Raw genomic sequence first — 21,892 nt, 5'->3', positions numbered from 1 at the left:
GCTCCCGTTCGTGCTCGGCCAGCCTCTCGTCACGCGCGCCATGGCAAAGAAGGGGGTCGACGTCGAGGTGGCGAGGGACGACAGCGACGCATGGCTGTGGTGGCCGTACGTGCTGCAGCTAGCACCAGTACGCGATGCTGGCTTCGAGGTTCGAGCTCGGCAACGTCGCCGTCGGACGTCGGTGTGCAGGGCGAATGCACACAAGGTGCTCGATAAAATGCTGTGCTGTGTAAAAGAGAGATTAGAGGAGAGAGAAAAATCTTGTGGGACAGTGCGTATACTTTTCTAATTAGTTAAACTCATTTGAGACAAGGGTCACTCGTTACAAGCATTCTGTTTCTTCTCAGCATAGATCGTCTGATAAGCATGCAAATAGATTCTAGATGATCGAACCCTATGTTACGATGAAAACCGCCAGCATGCGGTACTTCATAATAATCTTGATGAGCATGAATTATACATCACTGATGATTTATATTTGATGTGCAGAACTTGCGCCTGGCTAGGTAGTGTCTTTTTTTTTCCGCAAAAAAAGGTAGTGTCTTTTTACTCATCTATCAGTGATCCGCCACCATTTTTATTGCCACAGCAAGAGACACCACATCAAGTTACAGCACGGTATATCTACACCCGACAACCTACGGTGAGTAGGTGAACAACACAACATCAGGTTTCCGTCCTGTCCCATCCAAATTTTGCTCCTTCGGCCGCTTCATACACAAATTTTGCTCCTTGGCCGCTTCATACACACGATCAAATGCTTTTGCAACGGTGCCTGCAAACAAAAATTTCAACCTCAAGTATACGTTTTAGGGATTCATAACTTGTTATAGATATGCTATAGGTGCACTAGACTAGATTATCTGAAAGAAGGGATAGATATGAGGTACAGTCAAGTGGTCAGTTTTCCAGGTTCGCCGATGATAATAGTTGATGATGCTGTGGGAACGAATAACTACTCACTAATCCCGATTCATGATTTCTTACTTATCACTACATTATTATGAAAAACCTAATGTGAAGTTGTTGTCCTTTTCAACATAGTTAATAATGCTGCAAAGCTTAATAATTCTTTTTTTGCGGGAAGAAAGCTTAATAATACTTATCACCGAGGCTATATAACAATCACTCTCGCCGTCTCACTCATCCGTATCTCAACTAATATATCGACATGGGAAAACTGGAAACCAGAATACTTTGGCCTTACCTTCTGAATCTCGGACTCCCAATTTCTACGTTCTTGTCTTCGGACCCCTACGTCTTCTGAATCTGTAGGGAATCATAATGGCCAAAACCATGATACAGAACTTGTATTGGATCTTCTTTACCATACTCTTGGCCATATTCAGCAATAGTTATTAAGCCACCCACATCTTCATCATGCATATACACAGTTATTGGCATCCTGTGTAAACAAAGTAATTAAAGGCTCTTCTTGCTTCATGGACTGTACTGCTTAAATGCATGTTGACCGAGTACTGAGCATGCATCAAATCAAGAAGGAACCTTCTCTTTGCATTAACATGAGAGAACTTCTTAGCTACTCCCTCAGTAAACTAATATAAGAGCATTTTAGAATACTAAAGTAGTGATCTAAACGCTCTTTTATTAGTTTACAGAGGGAGTATCTAATTTTAACTGTCACTGGAATTTAGCCAACTTCACTGAAGGTTGTGTACTCAATCTATTTTGAATAAATTCCTAGGAAGCAAATATTTCGAATATTATCCCTACTGGTATCTATCCTTTGTAAATGATTTCACATAAGCATAGTAGGAAAAGGTCGCAGACAAAATAGAGTCAACTCTTTGCATTAAGCTATTTAGCTCCACAGATATAGATATTAGCTAACAAAACATAAGTAAGTCTTCATATTTCATTGCTGGTAGCCACCCTTGGTATCCATGAAGAAGAATGCATAACAGGTCCAATTACTTACTGGAGAACATGTGAAGTCATGAACAGTTCTGGCTCACCACCCCACACATGTGGCTGTCTAATCTGGGAAACGTATGTATCAAAATCACCCTCAACAAACCTGTCCGTCATTGATGCAAGGAAATGCAGCAGTTGAAAACGTATCAATAATAAGGGAATAATTATCAATACCGCATTTACATTTTAAAACCAGAAGAGCAAACATAACAGTAAGAGTGCGCATCAACTAACCATTCAGTCTCTTCTCGTCTAGTGACAAATTCATCGGCAACCTGTACAGTGATGGATTTGTATAGAAGCTTTAGAGAATGAAAGGCAATTGCAGCAGGAGCAAAATACCTAGAAACACTCCACACATACCATTGACCTCAATTCATCAGCTAGCTTTCTCTGAAGATATTCATTAGGGATAGGTTTCCCTGAGCGGATGCATGCCCCATGAACCACGGAGCGGAATAAACATCTTCCATCTCCTGGAATGCCTGGCAAATCCAGGTAAAACAGTCACAAGCATTAGCTTATTGACATATCCGCAAACATAAATATTATAAAGGCATTCAATTTTTTTAACAAAAGCAATTATTAAGCCTAACACAAATGCATTTCTCACCGGTGACAGAATAATCCGTGTAGACTTTCTTCCCATGGGAAGATGATGCTGAAGTATCTGCACAGTTGATCTTTCTGTCCACAGGCATCTCGGCTTTGGCGATCCCAGAAACTGAAAAACCAAAGCAGAGCCCACCGGCCGTAGCTCCTATCTTCTGATGCACACCACCCCATTTCCAACTAATACCCGAGATTTTTTCGCGTGAAAGCATGTCGAGCTTTGCAGTTAGACTACCCTCTCTGGTTGACAATCCGCGACGCAATCGTCGGCCCACTAAGCTGACAAAGTACTTCAGACTCTGTGCTTCAGAAGATCTTATATTCTTATTATGAGAAGAATCGGCTACACCCAATGTCATATGAGAACGGCTTGACTGCGGTCGGGAGCAGTTCCATAAGACCATACTCTGTGTGGCTCCTCCTTGAAACTGAATGGAATGAGCATACATACTACTTGAGGCAGATCGCCGCAAACAGACTGCAGGTGAATAGAGCCGCATCCAGCTCGAATAGTATCAGCTGCACATATGCAGAGAAATGACAGTAAGAATTAGTGGAACATGATACCGCTGTTTTATACTTATAAAAAATAGAAATAATGAGTAGATCAATACTAGTCCAGTTGACATCTAGTACTCAACACGCAACGGTGAACACCAGGTATTAAGCCGAAACACTGCCCACAACAAGTACTAAGATAACTGCACATCTGCACTCCCAAGCATACTCTCATGAAAGTTGTGGACTGACAGACTCGATTGCCTGGCAAACAACACAACGCGTGGTATCCTTTTCTTGCTCTACATAATCCAAATCTGATGTCATCTTGAAGAAACACTAGAAACTAAATTATGAATTCCCAAGCAGAGGAAGCAAATGATTATTTGCAAGAGTGTCGCCCAACATTCAGAAGTTATCCGATTATGCTCGGCAACAGGAACCGGCACGATGCCAATCATACGAGAGGGAGCAAGAATGCCCCACCCCGCCGTTCTACTAAAAAATTGCAGCAAAATGCAGGTGAAATCTCTTGTGAATAACGTCGCGTCGCGCCATGAACCAAATCGGAGTTCTCGTGAAAAACACAGAGCAGTAACAACGGGCATACGAGGCAGAAGCGGGCATTACCGACGTGATTCGAGGGAGGGAGAATTCCCAATGACGCAGGCGAACGGGGAGGAGGAGCGGGGTTCAGGTCTATGAGATGAGATTTGCCTTCCCCTTCCTTGGGCGGTGGGGAGAAGTGAGCGCGAGGAGAAATGGTAAGCGCTTCGGCGGGGCAACGAACCAAGCGAGCGGGCGGGCGGGCGGGCGTTTGCTTGGAGGCGGAACAATGGCGGCAGGAGGAGGAGAAAGAGTATATATGGGACTAATGGGAGCAAGCGGCGAGCTCGGATTTCCCAGGCTCCAGAGGATTCCAGAACCAACCCTTTTTTTTTAGAAATATTCCTTTTTTTTAGGGTATTTTAGAAATATTCCAGAACCAACCAGGACGAGGAAGAAGGAAGGCATGGATGGGCTTCATCTGTAGAGCTGGAGTGGGCCATACATTCGGGCTCAGAAACAAGGGCAAATCACATATGGCGCCTTAAGCGCCGGATTTAGCACGCTTGCGGCCCAATTAGTTTTTAGCTTTTTCATTTCCCTTTTTTAGTTTTCAATTTGATTTTTCATTTTTTTCTTGTCTATTATTTTCCTTTTTTCTGATTTTTAAAAATGCATGATGATTATTTTTAAAAATTTATGAAATTTTTCAGAATTTATTAAATTAAAAAACCTGTGAATGTTTAAAAAAATCGATGAACTTTTTCAACTTTAATGAACATTTTTCAATTGTGGGACATTTTTCAAAATCGCTGAACTTTTTCTCAGATTTGTGAACCTTTTCTAAAAAATTGATGAAATTTTTTATTTTTATTTTCTCTAAAAGTTAACAATCAACTATTTGACTAGTCGACTAGCCAATGGTCGGCTGGTTGAACCAGGCGACCGAGGGCGAGCGAGCGAGTTTTTTTTTTTGAGAAAGCTGATGTTAGCTGGGCCGGCCCATAGCGCGTGCTCATGCCGGCCCATAGCGCGTGGGCATGAGCGCTAGCTGAGGTTGTTGGCGCCACAAGCGTCGTATAGGAACTCCCCGAACACCCCTCAAAAAAAAAGGAACTCCCCGAACAAGAATGCATGCTTCTACTCCTGTGCAGAGGAAAAAAGAGAGCACGGACCAGACCACCAATCCGTTATCAATGTACACAGTACATAGCATACTGGCCTGGTCTTTGAACAGTCAGCATGCATTGCATTGCACGTTCACAAATCATTAACTACTGTACACAAACATCTTTTCAGAAACACGGTACAAAATTGGTTCCACCAGAAGACACCTAACCATGTGAGTTACGCTCGCCCATACACATATATGGAATTCGATCTTAGTTAATTGGACGACGACGGTGGCGACAAATCGTTGTAGCCCCGAAGCTCAAGCCTGCCCCCGTACTCCTTGGGCAGCTGGGACTCGTCGATGGAGTCACGGAGCGTGGCATCGAGGTCCCAGCTGCCGGCGACGAACACAAACTTCTCCTTGGTCTTATCATCGATGAAGGGGTACAACATCTTCCATGCCGCCATGATCACGTAGGGAACGTGGATCAGGAGCACCCTCCCCAGCCGCTCCGGGTAGCAGCTCTGCCATGATATCCAACGCCGCCACATATGCTCGGATGTCGCAATTCGCGTGCCCCCAACCCCGAAGGTCCCCCACAACCGCAAACTTTTCTTGTCCTGTCCGCAACCTGTCTCGGCATAATAAAACACACATGCCTATCAGTATATTCCAGCTAGATTGCTTGTGTCTTCAACTAATATACCTGGTGCAGGTGTTGTCGAGGATGTAGATGACGTAGCGCTTGAACTCATCGAGGTCGCGCTTGGCGGGGAAGTGACGAGCGAGGAAGAGGTACACCAGCGGGCGTCCCTTCTCGTCGAAGCCTTGCATATAGAGCTTCTCCTGCACGAGCTCAACGTGCACCTCATCATCAGTGATGGAACCGTGTGGCTTGGCGGTGCGTTTCCAGCTCAAGTACTTGAGCAACATTGCCGGCGCCTTGTCGATATTGTGGTCACGGGCCCGCAAGAACCTCCGCGGAGCAAAGTCGTCTTCCTCCTGCATGTGGTATGTATGTATGCGAGGATAAAAAATGGAAGCAATGTCCGACTCGAGTGCACATGCTTAGTAGATAGTACCTTCCTTCTGCAAGGTATATTAGCTTGTTTACTCTGACCATCAATTGAATCGGTAGTTTAAAGGTATGCTTATCGTGATATATAACTCTTTTTTTAGTCGAGATATGTTAGTTTCAAAATATTATATAGCTTGTTTACTATGAAAATCAGTAGTTTAAAGGTATTCTACATAAAGATGATGGATCATTTGATCGAGCGGCCAATTGAATTTTATGTTCTGTGAAGAATTAAATAGCAACAAAATTTCATGTCTCCTTTGGTTTATAGGAATTTTGTAGAAATTTTATAGGATATGATTTTCATAGAAAATTTCCTTTCGAGTCATTTGGTTTATAGGAATCTATTCTTATTCCTATGTAAAATTGGTTCCTATTATTCACATTTCAAATTTTTAGAAGAAACAAAAACATTAGCTTAGATCAGGAAAAAAAGTTATCCTATGGACCATTTTTCTTGTAGGAATTGAGATATATGGCATCTCATTTCCTATGATTTACGGTGATTGGGTTAGTACTTGGAGTACTTAGCAGTACTTACATGTCTGATCACGTCTGATTTTTATTAGCCGTCCGATCTTGCGGGGAATTTTAATTGATTAAATTTAATATGTTAATTGCGATAAGGGCATAATGGCCCAGGGGAAAATATCTTTTCTTGAACCGATCACCTGAGGACCAGATCCATGTCTACTCGATCCAGTTCAGAATCCTCCTCCGATGTATTCGTCGCCGCTCGCCGCTCCTGACCTTCTCCGTCCTCGACCTGCCTGGTGAGAGGAATAAATTCATCGTCCTCGTCCTCCACCCAACCAACCCCAGCCCCCACGCCGTCACCGAAGAAGAAGAAGGCCGGATCTGTGCCGGCTGAATCGGCGGCGACGGCGGCGGGCGACCCCATCTCTTCGCGCGTACCATCCTTAAGGTATGAATTCGGCTTGGCGTTCTGCTCGTTCTCTTGGCCGTTGCGCCCCTCCACCGTGCATGCAGTACAACCTCAACCCCACAAGATCCGGGTAATTTAGCAGTATGTGAGATTTGTACGGACTAGAACAACGAATGGAAAGCTTCATCGTGGCATAGTTTCTCTTGAGCTAATCGCATCATGTTAGTTTAACTAAGATGTTGAGGGCATTGCTTACTTCCTTTGGTACCGCAGAAAAAAAGTGACATACTTGACGTTTGAGATGAGATATACTAAAGGAAGATGAGATACTGGTTCCATAGTTGACTTAATTTAGTTTATTAAAGTCATCATCACTTTAGGTTTGCATAGTGCATGAAATATAGTTTAAAGGAAGATGAGATACTACTTGTTGGGCGTTGATGATTGGTTTCCCTCACATGTCAAACGAGCAAAGTCTTTTCCATGCACTTGTCTTTGCCTATGAGCTATTTTACACCTGCAACATTGATAAACAGAAAGATGTTGATGATTGGTTTCCCTCACATGTCATATGCAGGAAGACATGGCGTATGCAAGTGATGAGAGTATGTTCGAGTATCTAAATGTTGTCAGCAAGATGTTTGATAGTGAGGCTGAAGGCTATGAATTCTACAACAAATATGCTCTTGAAAAAGGTTTTAGTGTGAGGAAAAGCTACGTTGAGTGGGATGGATCCAACAAATACATAATTTTAAGGAAAATTGTGTGTAGTCGTCAAGGGTTTCGCGAAGAGAAGCACATGAAAAGAAAGATGGAAGATAGAAAGAGGAGGCCACGAAGTTTAACTCGTGTTGGGTGTAATGCTAAATTGGTCATTACGAGACAGGAGGAAACCGGTCGATGGTTTGTCAAGGATTTCATCGATGAGCACAACCATCCTCTAGCCCCACGGGATCTTTCTTGTCTGCTGCGTTCGCACAGACGAATTAGCGATGAGCAGAAAGCGGACATTGCGGACATGGAAAAATGTGGGATCCGCAAATACCGTATTATGGATATTTTGTGCTTTCAATACGGTGGATTTGATAAGGTTGGATGCATAAAGAGGGACATTTATAATTTCTGCCATGCTAATAAGCAGGAGACAATCAGTGCCGGTGATGCTAATACGGTGATCATGCACATGATGGCGAGGCGAGAGCGAGATGTGGATTTTTTCTTCAAGTACTTGGTAGACGAGCATGGCCATCTGAAGGGACTGTTCTGGGTTGATAGTCAATCGCGACTTGACTACGAGGCTTTCGGAGACGTCATTGTTGTCGATAGCACATACAGAACCAACAAATACAATCTGCCATTCGTGCCGTTTGTCAGGTTGAATCACCACCGGAGCACTGTCATTTTTGGTTGTGGTATAATTTCTCATGAAACAAGCCAGGTATACGAGTGGATGTTGCGGACCTTTTCTGATTGCATGGCACAGAAGCATCCGATATCTGTGATCACAGATGGGGACCTTGCAATGCAGAGAGCAATCAGGGTGGTCTGGCCAGACTCAAACCATAGACTATGTATATGGCACATTCAGCAGAACATTGTACGCCATCTGCATGATGATGACGTAAAGGAGGAATTCAGATCTTTCATTTATGATACTTCTTCCATTGAAGAGCATGAGATAGATTGGATATACTTCTTACAACGGAATAAAGTAACCAGTAAGGAGTCTTGGCTGCATCAGATGTATCAAATGAGAAAGTTGTGGTGTGCTCCATATCTTGAGGGGCGTTGTTTCCTAGGACTGAGCAGCAATCAGAGGAGTGAGAGCTTGAACTCTGTGCTACATACGCATCTTGAGGGTAAGATGTCGTTGTTTGAAATGCTAGAGCACTATGAGCGTTGCCTTGCGTCGCGACGGATTAACGAAGCTCTCCAAGACGTCGAAGCCTTGCAGTCTGTTCCATTTACAGAGGAAAATGCTTCCCCGCTTGAGAAAAATTGAAGACATGTTGTCGGGGTGGCCGTGAGATCGCACGGGCTTCTAACATATGTCCTTCCAAACGGACCTTCTCCAGCATGGCCTTATAATCCATGTCCGACCGCTCCTGTAGCAGCTTACTGTCCATATCCGAACGTGCCTGCAACACATAGGCATCCATCCTGACTCGCTCTGTCTGTATAATACTGTCCACAAGCTTCCGGTCCTTCTGCAACGTTTGATGCATTTCCTTGTAGCCAAGGAAAAACTTTTTTCCATGTCCTCACAGTCCCGCTTATACTTTTCTTCAATCTCAAGACGCATCTTCGCCATCTTACGGGAAAACTCCTCACGCTCCTCCTTTATCATCCTGTCCACGTATGAACGTTCTTTTTTGAGTTTTTTATCTACCTCAGCGCGATCCTTTTGCACCTTCAAGTCGATCTCCCGGCGCGCTTCATGCAAAGACTTGTCGTACTCCGCACAGTTGTTATGCGCCTCTGAGACCATGGTCCCTACAACAACACATATACCCATAGTATGAAAACTGTATCCACAACCTCATCCAACTAATTCCTAACAATACCACCGAGAAAATATATTCATAACCAGTTCGTACGAACAACTACTACAAACTATCAATCAAAAAGCTCTTGCATGACATCCTGTACTCCAATTACACCAGAACTACTCAACTATGGCAAAGGCTGTATTTTCTAATCTCTTCGGAAATGACTTCTTGGTCGAATCAATGGAAAAAATAATCAGCACTACAATCAAAGATGGGAGGAGGAGCTGTGGAGGAGACCTTTTTAATCCGGCGTCGGCGTGGTCGCTTGAGAAGCGATGGCGCGATCCCGGCGATGGCTATGTGAGGAGAAACAAGGTAGATGGGGGTGGTTAGGATAGGGTTGATATGCGGTAGAATGGGAAGGTATATAGCTGTGATTGTAGGGTTAATTAGTTATTTTGAAGTAATGCGCTTCGATGCAAGTTTATTTTAACGAGCACGATCTTTTGGGGGCTTCCAAAACATGTGCACTGACCGCGGGTCCAACCACATATCACAGAAGCCCGAGCCATCGCCGTGCCCGTGCCAACCCGCGGCCCACCATTGCCTCCCTTTCCCTTGCCCCACCAAATTGTTATTCTTCTCCGGCGACGAAGCCTGCCATCGCCGGCGGACGGTGAGAGACGAGAGATGTCCATGTCCAGTTCGGCCTCTCCGTCATCATGGCCGCGGTATGGTTCACTACCGATGACCAGATGCCCCGACTGCCCACGCATCGCGCCACTGAAGCGTTTGACAACCATATCGGAGAAGAATGGAAACCATGGGCAGGAATTTGTGAAATGCGAGAGCAAACCAGAAGCGGGGAAGGTTAAATCTATGTTCTGTTGTGTCTTTTTGCTATGAATTCTGACCCCAGATTTATTTATATTTCCTCGGAATTGGTATTTAGGGTTTCCCTTCCCTTTTTCAGAAGCTGAAAACATGCAAGCATTTTGAGTGGCTGGATGAATACGTTGAGAGGCTTCAAATGGATGGCTTAATTGATTTGAGGCACGGGGCAACCCTAGAGGTAGATCTGCCATCGGCGGTGGATAATAAGGGCTATGCCAATGTTCCTCCGATGGTGGCGGATGCGGAACTCAAGGTGGAATTGAAGAAGATCAACAAGAACTTAAGGCAGTTGATCGATCTGAAGAAGCACGCAAATCTGATGGCCGCGGGATTTTATTTTTCAATAATTGTTGTGGGATTTGTTTACTTGTTGATCATCAGTCGTTAGTAGTTGTTAACAAATTATTTCAGTCAGCTTCTGTATAAGCAATGTCATGTGTGCTTAATGCCTTGTATGACCAGACAAAGGAAAAGCTCATTTGAAATATATTGGAAAGGACAAATAAAATTGAAAACTGATTTCTTGTTTCTAAAATAAAATTTGTAACTTATTGTTCTCTAAAAAAGGAAGAGCAATAAATTCCTTCCAAGAATTTCCAGAAATAATTGTCAACCCATTTTCGTTGGTAATTACGTGATATGTTTGGCGCAATTAGTGGCTAACTGGTTTTTTTTTAGGAATAGTGGATACTTGGTTTGATACATGCCAAACGTTACGTTCAGATTAGTTGCATTATTTCGTTCATTTTTTACCCAAAAAATCTATACAAAGTGTTAATTGGACAATGTGAACAATGTGGCACGAAGGTTGTCGGCCGAGCCAGTGGATGGACCGGATCGATGGTACCGGATGGAATCCATTGTAAACCAACCCTAAACCCTAAACCCAAAAAACCAAAAAACCCTAAACCCTAAACCCTGATAACCGTACCCCCCCCCCCCACACAAAACCGTAAAAACATTCAAAATTTTGCCCCACATGGAAACCATTATGCATGAATTCTGTATGGGGTCATGTGATGCCATGAAGAAAGTTTGGGATCATTAGTACATGTACACGCAAGTACGATCTCTGACACGCGCATTTCCGGTCCCTGTACATGTACATGTAAACCAACCCAACATCGATCCGGTTCAGTGGATGGATGCATGCTCTATGTGGCACGAAGTATGTCGGTCGAGCCAGTCGACGGACCAGATCGATGCTACCGGAGGGATTCCATTGTAGACCAACGCTCGACCTATGTCCGGTGTGTGTGATAGGTCCACTGTAAGACAAACATAGTTCCGTCAACCCTAAAATCGTAAACACTGATAACCCTAACCCCCCCCCCCCCACTAAACCATAAAAACATTCAAAATTTTGCCCCACATGGAAACCATTATGCATGCATTCTCTATGGGGTCATGGGATGCCATGAAGAAAGTTTGGGATTATACACGCAAGTACGTTCTCTGACACGCGCATTTCCGGCCTAGCATGTCAACACCCCGAAAGCACTAGCTGGGTTCCTCACCTGTATGAAACCAACCCAACATCGATCCGGTCCAGTGGATGAATGCATGCTCTACGTGGGACGAAGTTTGTCGGCCGAGCCAGTCAACGGACCGGATCAATGCTACCGGAGGGAATCCATTGTAGACCAACGCTCCACCAATGTCCGGTGTGTGTGCTACGTCCACTGTAAGACAAACATAGTTCCGTCGACCCTAAAACCCTTAAACCCTAAACCCTGATAACCCTAACACCCCCACTAAACCGTAAAAACATTCAAAATTTTGCCCCACATGGAAACCATTATGCATGCATTCTCTATGTGGTCATGGGATGCCATTAAGAAAGTTTGGGATCATTAGTACATGTCAACACTAAACCCTAAACCCTGATAACCCTACCCCCCACTAAACCCTAAACCCTGAACCCTGATAACCTAACCCCCCCCCCACTAAACCCTAAACCCTAAACCCCTAAACCCCTAAACCCTAATAGCCCTAAACCCCTAAACGAGTTGACAAGATTTTCTTATTTTTTATATCATTTATCCAAATCTCACATAACTCACGCGGCCCACCCCTCCCTAAATCCCGCGATTACAGCTCCGCATTCTAACCACCCGGGCCGTCCGCACCTCCCACGACCGCTGCAAGATCAGATCGGAGACGCCGGTCGCCCACGGAATACAGGAGTCGGCGGCCACCACTCGCCGCCCACCGCCAACGTGATCTGAGGGGTCAGACGTCAGTGTTCTTCTCGCCGCCTCCTCCTCGCGTGAACGCGCCGTTTTTCCTTTGCGCCGTCGACCGCGCTATACCGGCACTTATAGTTTGCGACGCACTAACCGCCGCCATCTACTCGGCGGCACCGTCTCCGAGAGAAGGTATTACCTGATCGTAACTCTTTATAATCGTTGTCGGCCGCTCCTTTAGTAGTTGAACCCTCATAGGTTTTGCACCCAAATAGGTTCTGTGCTTAAACCCATAAGTGGATCATATGTTAAATGACCCAGTTAATTTTGTTAAAATTAATTCGCTGCTAATTTTGTTATACATTTTCCAATTTTGTTCAGATTAATTGAGCCGGATTTTATCATTGCATATGAGCCAGCAATGTCAGTTTCAGATACGAACCTTCATAATGGAGAAAAGCCCATCTCCGAAATTACCGATGCGGTAAGTAATTGACTGTTTGTGTACAATCGTTTCGTACACATAATTCATGTGTACTCAGTATAATTTAATGGCATGTAACAGGAACTCGGCGAAAAGCATGGTCATATGAAGTTAGTATGCTCACAGACAAGGTTCGGAAAAACCATGAAACTGTTGTCACCAGACCACAAAAAGTACATCATATCAGAAACCAGTCTTGGCGGTCTAACCCAGATGCATGAAGTGACTCTACGACGCATAATGTTGGTTAGACTAGCCAAGAGCATAGATATGGACACCCAATCCATTAGCATCGAAAAACGCCAATTCCTATAACAAAAGAGGACGTGCAGTGTATATTTGGCATTCCGATAGAAGGGGAGGATATAGAGCCACATCTGGAAATGCAAACCGACACAGAATTGTTTACCGCCTATGCAAACAATGGGCAAATTTTGATTTCTGACCTTGAAACGGCGATCCGAGCTTCCAAAGCCCCAGACGGCAATTTCCTGAGACGGTTCATTCTGTACGCAATTGGTACTGTTCTAGCACCAACAGCACAACATTATGTGGACTCGAAATTTCTCAACCTTGTTACAGATCTTCAAAACCTTCGGAAATTTAACTGGGGATGTTTCACACTTAATCACTTCTTCAAGTCCGTTCACAAGTTTAGAAATCGAGATCACGTAAATCTACAAGGAAATCTAATTCTGCTCCAGGTTAGTGCTAGATCACTACTTAATGTCCTTTAATTATTGTTCTGTTGCATATCTGTATGGTGATGAACTAATTTATTGTGTAGTATTGGTACTGGGAGCACGTGCGTAGTGGCCGATTGATGTATGCTTCTAGACCCCCTCCATTGATTGCACGATGGGACGAAATGACGACTACTTTAAGAAGCGATGCTTATGACAAAGGAGGTCTTCATAACGGGCTGGTACCTATCTACAATTGAACTTTCTATATCCGATTTTTTATTTGGTACTAATGGTTCATTATATTTTATAAAAAAGGCTGTCATGGAAATTTGTGCTCCTCAACGACCGTCTGAGAATTCTAATAATTTTCCAAGAAAAAATGATGAACATGTGCATCAACATGATTCGTATCGAGCACCATCACAAGGACAGCAATTTAGTAGCCAGCAAGTATGTACTCCAAAGACTATTTGTTTTTGCAATATCACAAATAGGTGTAATGGAACCTCATTCATTTAGCTATTGTTATCAACGGGGTTTTATTTTGTTTACACAGATTGACATGGTAGTTGAAGCCATGAATGCACGCTTAGCTGATCATGAAAAGAAGGTAGGCAGGAAGTTAATGGAAATTGAGCACAGATTTGATGTCAAATACCAGACGCTAGGTGAAGACTTGATCGACATGAAGACTAAAACTGGCACTAATCCTAGGTTGTCGAAGGCCGAGGACGAAATTAAAGACTTAAGGAGGGAACTACATGTATGTCATACTGTGCATTTTGTATTTTGTATGAATATGTTCCTTCATGTTCATTATTGTTTGCATTGTTACAGGAATTAAAATACGAATTTACAAGCAACCGACAATCAGTGTCACAGAAAGGAGGCGTGCAGGTGATCTTTATGGCCCAACACGTTAAAATCTAAAAGTAACAAACTAATGATGAACTACCTTTGTTCTTTGTAGGATCAAGTCAATGTGTGCAATTCATCCCTGACAGGAACTCCTAGGGCTAGCCAATTCAAGGCAGGGACTTCGACTACACCAAGTGCAATACATGTGACGGAAAACAATGAGAAACCACAATTAACTCCGATGAAGCCTGTCTTTGGTAATGATTACAAGTTCACAGATGAGGACATAGAGACAGCCGTTTACATCCGCGGAACATACGACCCTGTTGAAATAGCTAGAATCGGAGACATTACCCTCACAGCAGAAAAACTGAAGCGAAATTTGGACGACAAATACATTTATGGTGATGTAAGCCCATTATACTCTAGTCTACATCATTACTGCAACAACTTTCTTATTATTGTATGATTGAAAATTTGGCAGGTTATTATGGCATATGCTCGCATTAGCCAAATTGAGAATGATACTACCTCAATCATATCCCCTCAAGAACCGAAAAGCTGTTACAAATGAAGGGGGTGGTTCCTGTTGGACGTGCAGCCTCATGGTTAGCTCGTGTAGCAGAAAAAATTTGTAGGGCGCCGAAAGGTACATGTTTCCTCACTTTCATAGTTTATGTACACACTGTACACGACAAATTTCGGTTCTCAACCCAACCCAAATTTTACTGCAGGTGCATGTCCCACTGAATGTACACCAAAACCATTGGATGCTAATGATGTTTAGTTTTGACAAAAAAGAAATTCAGACTCTGAACTCCATGAATTATCATTGCGAGAAGACCAACGAAGATTCTCTTGTAAGTGTTCTCTTGCTGCCTCTTTTGATCCGCATGGCACATGAGCTCCCAAAGTACCGTAACCCTATGTATAACTCGTCGTACCCTAGGTGGACTCGATTCAGTTCTGCATCGACTAAGCTGTCAAGAATGGGTTGATATCACCAGCTAAGAACATCAATTTTGCCGAATGGACCAAAAAATGCTATGAGAACATACCACAACAGACCGATGGGTACGCATGGCCTCATAAATTATTATTTGCCTACACGAATAAGATTACTGATCTTTAACTAAACATCGCAGGACTTCCTGTGCGGTTTGGACACTGCAGTACATGTTGTCATGGAACGGGGATGAAATGACCGATATTTTGAACCAGGTAATTGAATGCCTAATTTACATTTGTACTTTGTTTAGCTTGAAAGCTATGCTGACGTAAGTGTCGGTTATTAAATATAGGCAAGGATAGATATTTTCAGGTGGAAAATATGTACAGCCTTACTGCATTCAAATTGCAACGCGCTTCGTCTCGAATCATATAAGTTCCCCATAACGGTTAGTGCTGCATCAAGAATATATCATTTATTTCATAAGTCTCATGATTAGAACTAACGCAGCACTCTCTCTTATACAGAAGGAGGTGTACGATGCCCAGCAAGCAGTTCTACCTGATGGTTCAGAAGACGACGTACAATTAGTCAACAATCCTGATGGTTCCAACGAACCCGACACATCCAACTCCCAGAAGGATACCGGTGCACCCAACTCCCCCAAAAGTGGTGCACCCAACTCCCCAAAAAGGAAGAGAGCACGTGGACGCCCGAGAAAGCTAGTCGATCCCGAGGAAGCAGCAAAAACAAAGAGTCTTAAAGAACTGAAACTTAAATTTGACAGCAAGACCATAGCCAACCAAGTGTCTTCGTTACCATCACGGTCACGCAGAGAGCATAAACCAGCACCGGCTTTATTGAGCCCATTCAAACACAAATAGGTAGCATCAATTGATCATCAATTGATAAATGCTCATGCTCATGCTCTACTTTTAGCATCATTTCATACACGTTTAGTTCTTATCAGAAAGTGGAAATAGGTACTTTTGGCAATCATGAGCATCCTCTACTTATAGCAATATCTAATGCATCATCAGTACAAAGCTTGATTTGGCAATAGGTGGAATCGGCAATCATTTGCATGCTTTAATTTTGTGAAGCTATAATCATGCTGAGTTATACACTAAACATAATCATGCCAAGCTATAACTACCATAGTCATAAACCAGGCTTTTCTTAAGCACAGGTGCTTATTTGTACAGGGTAGACGCATAACTAGGCGTCTCTCTTGTAGAAATAGGCACCGGTGCTTCAGAAAAACCCTATTTATTTTTCTAAGCACCACCCTAAGCATCTAGCATTGTACAAGGCTTAACATGCATCACCAAAATAGTATTAACAACTTGGAACACTAAACCAGAGTAGCAGCAAACTCTTAAGATAAACGGCATAGGTTCAGACACACCATAGGACATCAGTTTTAGAGTCGAACAACAAAGAAACATAGATAACATAAGAGGACACGGCAGTCCTGGGGCAGCAGCAGCACTCTAGCAGCACATCACTTCTCTCCCTTCTTCAATGGAGGTTGTAGGGCTCATTGACTTTGACAATCTCGAGGAAGCGTGCGTAGGCCGCATGTTTAGCCAGAGTACTGGCCTTATGGTTCTTACCATGTCCATTGCCAGTGCTGAAGGCATGCTGGATCAGGCCATCTATGCCGCCACCGATCACCTTGCAACAGAAAGGGCACCCAATCTTGCCAAAGAAACGGTACTTGATCTTGCCAGCAATCAGATGCCTCAGGGTGTAGCGGCTCTTGCTGTGCCTGCTGTCCATGCCGTAGTCCACGTCGTCGTCATCCTCCTGTGAATTAGTGAATTAGTACACATAGAAGAACTCAGCTAATCTATTATGGTGCATTGCCTTAATTACAATGTTTTGAAAGTACACATGTGTAACATGGCAACTATCTATTTGCTAGAAATAAGGCGTATGTGCACATACATAATTGAGCCAAAGAAATTGACATGCATAAATATGGACGGTGGAATAGTTGCATTTATAGATTAGTGCACAAGTAGTACATAATTAACACATGAAAGACTTCATGAACTGGCTTGGTCTAATGATATTTGATACTTGTTACAGGTGTAATTCTGATTGGAATCAGAAAAATGGCTTCATTATACTCCTCCATGTTTCACACAAGGGGGGTTTGTTCTATCTACTGGAATGAAGAAACCATTATTCTTTCTGACAGCGGCAATACTGCTTCTCCAACATTGTTAGACCCTGATAAGTTTCAGAAGGAAATTGGTAAAGGAGCTATGGGGTGTCTCACTGCTCATATTGATGAGAGATGTGGCTGTGATCATCTAGATAATATACTGGGGAAAATTGGCTACATGAAATGTTTTGATTTTGTGTCAGCCCATAATTATTAAGGGAGCAATCACTTCCTTTGCAAAATGGAAATCTGTACAGAATTTGCAAATGGATCATCTATGAACATGTGTGCAAACTGATCATCTATGAACATGTGTGCAAATTAATTCATCTACATAAACTAAAATGAATCGGGAACTGCAGCATTTTGTCACTGTCCTGGGGAAGCCAATGGAGAATCCTGCCATATATCCATTGTTTAACCCACTTTTTTCATTAATGTATCCCTGCCATGAACATTTTCTTGTATTTGGGTTCATTACCCCACTTCTTTCATTAATGTATTGTTGGGTAACGTAGCAGAAATTCAAAATTTTCTACGCATCACCAAGATCAATCTATGGAGTAATCTAGCAACGAGGGGAAGGGGAGTGCATCTACATACCCTTGTAGATCGCGAGCGGAAGCGTTCAAGAGAACGGGGTTGATGGAGTCGTACTCGTCGTGATCCAAATCACCGATGATCCTAGCGCCGAACAGACGGCACCTCCGCGTTCAACACATGTACGGAGCAGCGACGTCTCCTCCTTCTTGATCCAGCAAGGGGGGAGGAGAGGTTGATGGAGATCCAGCAGCACGACGGCGTGGTGGTGGAAGTAGCGGGGATCCCGGTAGGGCTTCGCCAAGCACTAACGGGAGGGAGAGGTGTCACGGGAGGGAGAGGGAGGCGCCAGGGGTTGGATTGCAGCTGCCCTCCCTCCCCCCACTATATATAGGGCCAAGGGAGAGGGGGGGCGCAGCCTTGGCCCTTCCTCCAAGGAAGGGTGCGGCCAGGGAGGAGTCCATCCTCCCCAAGGCACCTCGGAGGTGCCTTCCCCCTTTAGGACTCTCCGTTTATCTTATCTCTTGGCGCATGGGCCTCTTGGGGCTGGTTCCCTTGGCCCATATAGGCCAAGGCGCACCCCCCACAGCCCATGTGCCCCCCCGGGGGCTGGTGGACCCCTTGGTGGACCCCCGGACCCCTTTCGGCACTCCCGGTACAATACCGATAAAGTGCGAAACTTTCCGGCGACCAAAATAAGACTTCCCATATATAAATCTTTACCTCCGGACCGTTCTGGAACTCCTCGTGACGTCCGGGATCTCATCCGGGACTCCGAACAACTTTCGGGTTACCGCATACTAATATCTCTACAACCCTAGCGTCACCGAACCTTAAGTGTGTAGACCCTACGGGTTCGGGAGACACGCAGACATGACCGAGACGACTCTCCAGTCAATAACCAACAGCGGGATCTGGATACCCATGTTGGCTCCCACATGCTCCTCGATGATCTCATCGGATGAACCACGATGTCGAGGATTCAATCAATCCCGTATACAATTCCCTTTGTCAATCAATATGTTACTTGCCCGAGATTCGATCGTCGGTATCCCTATACCTTGTTCAATCTCGTTACCGGCAAGTCTCTTTACTCGTTCCGTAACTCATCATCCCGTGATCAACTCCTTGGTCACATTGTGCACATTATGATGATGTCCTACCGAGTGGGCCCAGAGATACCTCTCCGTTTACACGGAGTGACAAATCCCAGTCTCGATTCGTGCCAACCCAACAGACACTTTCGGAGATACCTGTAGTGCACCTTTATAGCCACCCAGTTACGTTGTGACGTTTGGTACACCCAAAGCATTCCTACGGTATCCGGGAGTTGCACAATCTCATGGTCTAAGGAAATGATACTTGACATTAGAAAAGCTCTTAGCAAACGAACTACACGATCTTGTGCTAGGCTTAGGATTGAGTCTTGTCCATCACATCATTCTCCTAATGATGTGATCCCGTTATCAATGACATCCAATGTCCATGGTCAGGAAACCGTAACCATCTATTGATCAACGAGCTAGTCAACTAGAGGCTTACTAGGGACATGGTGTTGTCTATGTATCCACACATGTATCTGAGTTTCCTATCAATACAATTCTAGCATGGATAATAAACGATTATCATGAACAAGGAAATATAATAATAACCTATTTATTATTGCCTCTAGGGCATATTTCCAACAGTCTCCCACTTGCACTAGAGTCAATAATCTAGTCCACATCACCATGTGATTAACACTCATAGGTCACATCACCATGTGACCAACATCTAAAGAGTTCACTAGAGTCAACAATCTAGTTCACATCACTATGTGATTAACACTCAATGAGTTCTGGTTTGATCATGTTATGCTTGTGAGAGAGGTTATTAGTCAACGGGTCTGAACCTTTCAGATCCGTGTGCTTTACGAATATCTATGTCATCTTGTGGATGCTACCACGCGCTACTTGGAGCCATTTCAAGTATCCGCTCTACTATACGAATCCGGTTTACTACTCAGAGTCATCCGGATTAGTGTCAAAGTTCGCATCGACGTAACCCTTTACGACGAACTCCTTTTCACCTCCATAATCGAGAAAATCCTTAGTCCACTAGATACTAAGGATAAGTTCGACCGCTGTCATGTGATCCATTCCCGGATCACTATTGTACCCCTTGACCAACTCATGGCAAGGCACACTACATGTGCGGTACACAGCATAGCATACTATAGAGCCTACGTCTGAAGCATAGGGGACGGCCTTCGTCCTTTCTCTCTCTTCTGCTGTGGTCAGGTCTTGAGTCTTACTCAATACTCACACCTTGTAACACAACCAAGAACTCCTTCTTTGCTGATCTATTTTGAACTCTTTCAAAATCACGTCAAGGTGTGCGTTCTTTGAAAGTATCATCAGGCGTCTTGATCTATCTCTATAGATCTTGATGCCCATTATGTAAGCAGCTTTATCCAGGTCTTCCTTTGAAAAACTCCTTTCAAACAACCCTTATGCTTTCCAGAAATTTTACATCATTTCGGTGTTGGGGAACGTAGTAATTTCAAAAAATTTCCTATGCACACGCAAGATCATGGTGATGCATAGCAACAAGAGGGGAGAGTGTTGTCTACGTACCCTCGTAGACCGACAGCGGAAGCGTTATCACAACGCGGTTGATGTAGTCGTACGTCTTCACGATCCGACCGATCAAGTACCGAACGTACGGCACCTCCGAGTTCTACACACGTTCAGCTCGATGACGTCCCTCGAACTCCGATCCAGCCGAGTGTTGAGTGAGAGTTTCGTCAGCACGACGGCGTGGTGACGATGATGATGTTCCACCGACGCAGGGCTTCGCCTAAGCTCCGCAACGGTATTATCGAGGTGTAATATGGTGGAGGGGGGCACCACACACGGCTAAGAGATCTCAAGGATCAATTGTTGTGTCTCTGGGGTGCCCCCCTGCCCCCGTATATAAAGGAGCAAGGGAGGAGGAGGCCGGCCCTAGGAGGGGGCGCACCAAGTGTGGAGTCCTACTAGGACTCCCTAGTCCTAGTAGGATTCCACCTCCCATATGGAATAGGAAAAGAGGAAGGGAAAAAGAGAAGGAAGGAAGGGGCGCCCCCCTTCCCTAGTCCAATTCGGACCAGACCAAGGGGAGGGGTGCGGCCACCCTTGAGGCCCTTTTTCTTCTTTCCCGTATGGCCCAATAAGGCCCAATACGTATTCCCGTAACTCTCCGGTACTCCGAAAAATACCCGAATCACTCGGAACCTTTCCGTAGTCCGAATATAGTCGTCCAATATATCGATCTTTACGTCTCGACCATTTCGATACTCCTCGTCATGTCCCCGATCTCATCCGGGACTCCGAACTCTTTCGGTACATCAACATACATAAACTCATAATAAAACTGTCATCGTAACTTTAAGCGTGCGGACCCTACGGGTTCGAGAACTATGTAGACATGACCGAGACACGTCTCCGGTCAATACCCAATAGAGGGACCTGGATGCCCATATTGGCTCCCACATATTCTACGAAGATCTTTATCGGTCAGACCGCATAACAACATACGTTGTTCCCTTTGTCATCAGTATGTTACTTGCCCGAGATTCGATCGTCGGTATCTCGATACCTATTTCAATCTCGTTACCGGCAAGTCTCTTTACTCGTTCCGTAACACATCATCCCGCAACTAACTTATTAGTCACAATGCTTGCAAGGCTTATAGTGATGTGCATTACCGAGTGGGCCCAAAGATACCTCTCCGACAATCGGAGTGACAAATCCTAATCTCGAAATACGCCAACCCAACAAGTACCTTTGGAGACACCTGTAGAGCACCTTTATAATCACCCATTTACGTTGTGACATTTGGTAGCACACAAAGTGTTCCTCCAGTAAACGGGAGTTGCATAATCTCATAGTCAGAGGAACATGTTAAGTCATGAAGAAAGCAATAGCAACATACTAAACGATCG

The 21,892-nt window shown here is 44.3% G+C and overlaps 1 protein-coding gene and 1 pseudogene across 1 annotated transcript; both read right to left on the bottom strand.

Annotated features, from left to right (window-relative positions):
* Positions 1-453: 453 nt before the first annotated feature.
* Positions 454-3,877, bottom strand: LOC123125795 (OVARIAN TUMOR DOMAIN-containing deubiquitinating enzyme 4). The gene is made up of 7 exons (XM_044546250.1): positions 3,676-3,877; positions 2,549-3,066; positions 2,299-2,420; positions 2,170-2,210; positions 1,940-2,038; positions 1,208-1,405; positions 454-775 (listed from the first exon to the last, which is right to left on the bottom strand). The coding sequence occupies exons 2-6, from the start codon at positions 3,045-3,047 to the stop codon at positions 1,255-1,257; spliced, it is 912 nt and encodes a 303-aa protein (XP_044402185.1). The 5' UTR covers positions 3,048-3,066; positions 3,676-3,877; the 3' UTR covers positions 454-775; positions 1,208-1,254.
* A 1,100-nt stretch (positions 3,878-4,977) lies between these two features.
* Positions 4,978-21,892, bottom strand: part of LOC123121027 (phosphatidylinositol transfer protein PDR17-like) — a 32,398-nt pseudogene continuing 15,483 nt past the window's right edge.

The sequence above is a fragment of the Triticum aestivum genome, chromosome 5D (assembly GCF_018294505.1).
Source record: "Triticum aestivum cultivar Chinese Spring chromosome 5D, IWGSC CS RefSeq v2.1, whole genome shotgun sequence".
Taxonomy (NCBI): domain Eukaryota; kingdom Viridiplantae; phylum Streptophyta; class Magnoliopsida; order Poales; family Poaceae; genus Triticum; species Triticum aestivum.
Note: the sequence above shows the minus strand (reverse complement) of the source record. Positions and strands in the feature narration are given on the sequence as shown.

Excerpts from the sequence above, each read along its gene's own strand:
- LOC123125795 (XM_044546250.1), bottom strand. The coding sequence starts at position 3,047 with ATGCGGCTCTATTCACCTGCAGTCTGTTTGCGGCGATCTGCCTCAAGT. Across the intron at positions 2,211-2,298 it reads CTGATGAATTGAGGTCAATG|GTTGCCGATGAATTTGTCAC; the intron begins GTATGTGTGGAG and ends ATCACTGTACAG. Across the intron at positions 1,406-1,939 it reads ATGACTTCACATGTTCTCCA|GATGCCAATAACTGTGTATA; the intron begins GTAAGTAATTGG and ends TTGTTTACACAG.